The 6,872-nt window shown below is 45.4% G+C and overlaps 1 protein-coding gene across 10 annotated transcripts in view; it reads right to left on the bottom strand.

The window, feature by feature from the left end:
• Nucleotides 1-6,872, bottom strand: part of sox5 (SRY-box transcription factor 5) — a 260,812-nt gene that overhangs the window by 62,825 nt on the left and 191,115 nt on the right. For all 10 annotated transcript variants that reach the window (XM_032504960.1, XM_032504955.1, XM_032504964.1 and 7 more), the window contains one exon: nucleotides 3,883-4,105. In XM_032504960.1, coding sequence (XP_032360851.1) covers nucleotides 3,883-4,105 — 223 coding nt within the window. The remainder of the gene's footprint in view (nucleotides 1-3,882; nucleotides 4,106-6,872) is intronic.

Here is a 6,872-nt window from a genome sequence, read left to right as displayed (position 1 = left end):
ACACACACACACCACACACACACACACACACAACACACACACACACACACACACACACACACAACACACACACACACACAACACACACACACACCACACACACACACACACACACAAACAACTATTCAGCTCCCTAATACGCTCATCTGGACGGGGAGAATGGTAGAAAGGAGTTTCATCCATGATTGTCAGCGCAAGGCTGGAGAGAGAATGCCACGTTGAAAAGCACGACGCAAGAGGAGAGGAGAGGAGAGGACAAGACAGGACAGGACAGGACAGGACAGGACGAATGAGGCCGAGTGTGTGGTGCAAGTCCAGGGCAGTAGAGGCACCACTCGAGGGGCCGATGGGAACATCTGTGCCCTATTTAATGATGTTTCTCCACCTCTTAATTTCCCTCATTTTTCTTCTCTTTCATTCTGCAGTTTGTAATATCTATCTATCTATCTATCTATCTATCTATCTATCTATCTATCTGGTACATGTCTTTTCCCACTGCTGGGCTAATAGATTTTCACTAGGCCTTGCTCTGTGCCACTGGGGTCACGAGGGGTTAAATGGCGAGTTCAAAGAATGTGTACAGGTGTGTATGTGCGTTCAGCTGTACAGGTGTGTTTGCGTTATCTGTAAGGTTGTTTCGTTTCAGGCTGTCCAGGTGTGTATTGCATTCAGCTGTATTGGTGTCGTATTTGGCACCCGGGTTTTTTAGCACCGCCTACTCTCAACCCCACCCCTCCTGCATTGCACTCTGCTCTCATTATTCCACGAATGACAAACACCCCACACACCACACACACACACACACACACACACCACACACCAAACACACACACACACACACACACACACACACAACCACCCACCGGGCGGTGTCATGTAATTCTATGATTGCTCTTCCCTCCCTGTCAATCTTCAAGTGTTACTGAAGACGGCAACTAAGATTTTTGTGTGTGTGTGCGTGTGGTCGAGAGAGAGAGTGTGTATCTCCAGGTAGCAGGTGGCCGTTGTAGTAAGACATGAGATGAATGGAGAGAGCAGGAGAGCGGTGGAGCACGGTTGGGCCAGGCCATGGGGGACAACATGGCTAGTCATTTATTAGAAGCCAACACACACAAACACACCTTGCATGCAAAATGCAATCCTTCCCATAACACACACACAAACACGTGCACTGTCACAAATACATATGCAAATACACAAGTATATGTGCTCCCAAAGGCTTAAACAGCACACACACACACACACACACACACACACACACACGATTTCACTCACACATAAACATACACACACACTGACCTAGTATCTACCACGCTTCATTCATCTAGCCTAAGTAGAGCAACACTAGCCACAGACGCAGAACTATATCTTTCAAACTTAAGCCATTCTTGTGTGATTGTCTCTGTGTCTCTGTGTGTGTGTGTGTGTGTGTGTGTGTGTGTGTGTGTGTGTGTGTATGTGTGTGTGTGTGTGTGTGTGTTGGTCTAGCTCAGGGCTTGCCTACGATAAGTTGAGCTTCTCATTCTGTTTCGAGATGTTTATCGGTTTCTGACCCATTTTGTGTCTTTGGCCCCTTATCACATCCCTCCTAGTGTTAATGCTCCTACACTCTAAATGTGTGTGTGTGTGTGTGTGTATGAGTGTGTGTCATTGATCCAGCTGGAAGCAGTGTGCGAGCGGGTGTGTGTGTGTGTGTAAAACAGAGAGAAAGAGAGCAGTAATATTCCAGGCCTTTCATAATGATTAAAGCCTTCATTAAATTTTCATCCTAACCTGCTGTTTGCTGCTAATGGCCTTTGTGAGCCACACAGCCAAACAATAGCTAGCCAGGCACAAAAAAGGGATTTCTATCTCGCGTTCAATACCGCCCCTCGTCCCCCCCCCCCCCCCCCTCCATTTCCCTCTGCCTCTCTTCATCTTTTATCAGCATCCCTTTTCTTCCTTTACTCTCTTTTCTTTCTTCCTTTCTCTCTTGCTTGGCCTGGGTTTTTGTGTGCGTATGTGTGTGCTGGGTCTGGAGGCGCTGGGGCCTTTTGTTAGCGCGTTTCATTTAAACGTAGGGCAGATAATGCTCCGGGTGGGTTTGGAAGCCGCACCACTGTGGCACTCTGCTAATGGGGTCTGTGAAGACACTACTCTCTCTCTCTCCTTCACTTTTCTCTTCCTCCTTGTGTCTTTACATCTCCCTCTCCCCTTCTCTCTCTCTCTCTTTCTGCGCTGGCTGACTCATAAAGATCCATTATTGTTGTTTTTTTTCTTTTCTTGTGCAGCCAGTTTACGAGGTCCAGAGAAGCAGCGAACAACCCAAAACACACCTCAATTACAGCTCAGCTTGACAAACAGTCCAGTTTTTTGTTTGTTTTTGTTTTCTTTCATTTTTCTTTTTCTCTGTAAAATGTGCCACAACAGGCCTCTTTATCGACTGGTATAAAAACATCCAGACGGCGAGAGCTGACCAGCAGTCTTGGCCGCTTTAACAACCTTACAGAAAAGCCTAGAAAAAAAAGGTTAGCACATCGCAGCTTGAAATGAAAGCCTGTTGATGTACTGCAGGAACACACACCAACACATGAACACCTACACTTAAGAGACAAATACACACTGTACTGCTGCACTGTTTCTTTCACCTTTTGGGCATGGTGTCATACAGGCTGCACACAGTTCAGAGATGTTTGAAAAGAAATCTCAGCGCACAGCAGTGGGGGATTTAGGAGCTAAAAGGGGATAGTGGAAGTGTATAAGAAGATCTAGTGGTTGATATGTAGCATGCATCTGTCATTGAGGCTCTGAACTGCAAAAATGTCTTTGTCACTGTCAATGAAAAAGAAATGTAAATGTATAAACATGCCTAAATGTCTGCCCTTATCCTTGGGTTTGTTCATGTCGAGATTCGACTTTGCTCATGACCCCTTTGAATCAGGTTTGAAAAAATATATAAATATATATTTATGCATGTTGGGCTCGGGTAGGTTACCCCAGAAACTTGGACCCATGAAGACCTCTGATCTGCTCTGATCTGTTTTGAAACTGACACTGACCTCCCTGTGTAGCGCAGGAAAGGAATCCTCCACCAATAAAGCACAGCGTTATTCATATTATCCCATCAGATGGACACCTGTTAGTAATCTCCTATTACATTATCACTATCACATGCATCTCATAGTGACGTAAGCCCCCATGTATCAGCCCATTAACAAATTAGAGCTGGCCATGGGCTAATTTTATCTCTTGACTCCCAACTGTTAGCCCGAGGCTAAATTTGTGAATGAAATGTGGGTGCTAATAAAGCTAAGCTATGTAGCCCTGGGCAAAAATGAGCAAAATCTTTGTCTGAGGGCTGAGACAGAAAGTGTTATCCCAAAGGTGACAAAGGCAGAAAGAAAGGTGAAAGGATGCATTTAATCCTCTCTGAGCAGAAAGGTAACGTGAATGTCCCCCTTTGAAATGTAACGGCAGGAAACATCTGAAGAGTTAAGGGAGTTTTGTGAAGCAATCAGGCTTTTCACACACTCCGGCATACACCACACACACACACACACACACACACACACACACACACACACACACACACACACACACACACACACACACACACACACACACACATCTTATTTGTCAGGTTGTGATAGATATGCAAAGCATGGTGGACAATAGGCCCAAGCAGCTGATGCCGTCTGTTTGTATGCTGGAAAAACAAAGGCTCGCCTCTCAACTGGGTGTGTGTGGGTTCATAGCAGAGAGGGAGAATGATAGAGAGAAAACAAGACAGAAATGAGAGAAGGGACAACAGAGTGTGATAAAGGAGTGGCATGGAGCCAAAGAGATGGCGGGGAGTTGCAGATCACACATCTGGCCACACAGGCGTCCCCTTTCATCACTGACCTTCTGGCTCATTCTTGATCAGCTCCTCCATCTTGCGTTGTTTCAGTGTGTCCACCACATCTGCCAGGCTGCCCTTGCGCCTCTCGGGAGTCCCCAGGGTACCTGTGGCCGAGCCTCCGTCGCTGCAGGGCCGCCCTCCGCCTCCGCCATCCTCTTTGCCCGGTGAGGTAGCATTGTGCTGGGGGTAAGGACTCAGAGAGCTTCCCTTAGTGCAGTCCCGCTCCTGGAAGGGAAGGAGGAGGGAGAAAAGAGAGGAAGAGGTAAATCACTCTATTCAAAAATGACCTAAACTTTAAGACATAAATAAACAAACTGTGAGAAAAAAGCAGAAGGAGGCGGAGGAGGAGCTGGCATTCAACCTTCATTATCTCCATCCTCCTCTCCTTCTCTTGCTCTCTTTATTCTCTCCATCTCCGCATCTCATAGCTCAATGCAACCAACTGTCATCCCTGGCCAGTTATCTCAAGTTAGGGCACTCTTCTTCTTCTTCTTCTTCTTCTTCTTCTTCTTCTTCTTCTTCTTCTTCTGTCTCTCTCACATACTCGGAAATCTGCATTTGACTGACTTGGAGGTACTTGACAGAACAAGCACATGAAACAGCAGCAAAAAAGACTCCACACTCTTAAGAGTCATTCAAACTCTTCGTTACAAAGCCTTCAACGGCTCGGCTTTGAGGGACGTCCAACGCAGCTGTACCACATCCCAAGCCCAAGTTTTTAGCGCTGCGCTATATTTTTCCTACAATTGGTGGCAATTAATGCTGAGGATGCAACTCCATCAAACGGGAAAATCACAAAAAAAAATAGATCCCAAAACAAGTGTTGGAGAGATTTCAAATCATTTCCATAAATTCATGAAAAGAATGACAAAACAACAAATCAGCATGATAAAAAAAAAATACATTTAATATATACAGCTCTGTGGCTTTCGCCAAGCAGTCATGTGGAATAATGATCCTACTGTCTTGAGTCTCAAGTTTACACAGTCACAACATTGAGTGTGACGACGTTTAGAAATCATAATCCTCTCATAAATGGAAAAAAGTACACAAAATTTCTAAAATTGTGAAAAACTGAGCTTTTTTCCTTTCTTTTTTGGCCTTTATTTAGAGGACAGCTGAAAACATGAAAGGGCGGAGAGAGATGGGGGGAATGACATGCAGCAAAGGGCTGCATGTTGGAGTCAAACCAGGTCCTGCTTCGTAGAGGAGTGAGCCTCTACATATGGGCACCCACTCTACCAACTGAGCTAACTGGGCGCCAGCACTCTTTTTTGATAAAGTAATTCAACTTTTCTTAAAACGTAGATATGGAGATCTTTAAGCTATTATCATCTTTTAAATGATCATTAATGATTCATTTTTGATAAAGTGGGATGAATGAACAGTAAGAAAAGAAGTAGCACGACAGCAGCTGACTGGTAAGTAACATCTAGCACCTTAATCTTTGACCAAATAAAACCTGTGTTTGTTTCGATAGCCCGCATGATAGACTTAATGCAGGCTAAGCCCAATTAACAGTGACACTGAGAAGGAAGACAGCGTCAGCTTCAGAAGAGAACACACACTGCCAGTTTGTCACACGTACACATATAGACGAGTGACGTGCTCTGATTGCACCGACAGACACTCAGGCGCGTACAGTATCCTCCTACATGCACGTACAGGTGTCCTATAAGGTGTGTGCTCTGCTCTTTAATTACAGAAACAAGTGAGTCGGTCCGTGAGCTCAGCTCTTTGTAGATGGGAGGGTCAACGGTCCACATGGTTAATCTTTGGCTCATCCAACTACAATCTGGAGCACACCACCTGACTGACACACACACACACACACACACACACACACACACACACACACACTTCTCTTTGTCTGTGTGTTGCTGTGGTTAACACTTGCACGTTCCAGCCATATTAATGACAATACTGTGTATTAGGGCGGGGAGATTGTTTTTTAATCATTAACTCGCAGGCTGCTGGTGGAGGTGGAACTTCATACTGAGATCACAGTCCACAAGAAGTCATCTAGAGCCCAGATGACCCCAGTATTCTATTCTTTTCTATCGTACAGGCAGAGTTCACTTTCATCCATTTGAGCAGGAGATAAGAAAAAAATCCTCAAGAATAAAGCCACGCAGTGGTTTTTCAATATTGACGACGGCTTTCATTGTCGGTGGCCAAACACTGAATTAGAGGTACAGCCAACCACTATCACTTTCTACACTCCACTGACTCTCTCTCTCTCGCTCTCTCTCTGGCGCTGTGTGTTTCAACACTCTGAATAAGTCAGCACGCTCAATAATTCACTAATTCTCTCCTCGGTGCGCTTGCCCATGCATTGTAACGGAGGGACAGAGTGTGACAGCGATGATATGGCTTCAACAGTTGTATATATGACGCGCTGATGAGGCATCAACCAGTCGCTGTGGAGGCTCCTAACACACTGACTAAGGGCTGTGCTGCGCTGGGGGGGAGGGAGGGGGACGTGTCTTGTGATCTTAAAGCTCTTGAAAGACTTTACTCTTCTCCGCTCACCACCTGACCTAGTGACGGCTCGACCTGATCCTGTCTTTCCTCCTTGCCTCATTTATTTTCCTTCACCCTCTCCTGTTCTTCAGATTAGGGAAATTCAGACTTCAAATGAGCGGCTTTGTGATTACAAGTTGCATCAGCGACATGCAAATGCACCGAGACAGAGGAAAGAGAAGGAGTATAAGTGGGTAGAAGTCAATGAAAGAAAGAAAGAAAGAAAGAAAAAAAGAAAGAAAGAGAGAGCGAAAGGCAAATGAGAGAAAGGCGATGGTATTAGAGGAAATGAGAGAGAGAGAGAGAGTTGACAGATACATGGAGTAAGAGAGAGAGAGAGAGTGAGAGACCAAGAAGCAGGCATCTTGAAGGCAGCGGTCACACCTGTCACATCCCATTTATCTAATCCAGCGCCTACTTAAAACAGCCGCACTCTTTCTTTCGAGAAAGATGTCGCGCAAACAAAACA

The sequence above is a fragment of the Etheostoma spectabile genome, chromosome 23 (assembly GCF_008692095.1).
Source record: "Etheostoma spectabile isolate EspeVRDwgs_2016 chromosome 23, UIUC_Espe_1.0, whole genome shotgun sequence".
Taxonomy (NCBI): domain Eukaryota; kingdom Metazoa; phylum Chordata; class Actinopteri; order Perciformes; family Percidae; genus Etheostoma; species Etheostoma spectabile.
This window is presented reverse-complemented; position numbering and strand designations above follow the sequence as displayed.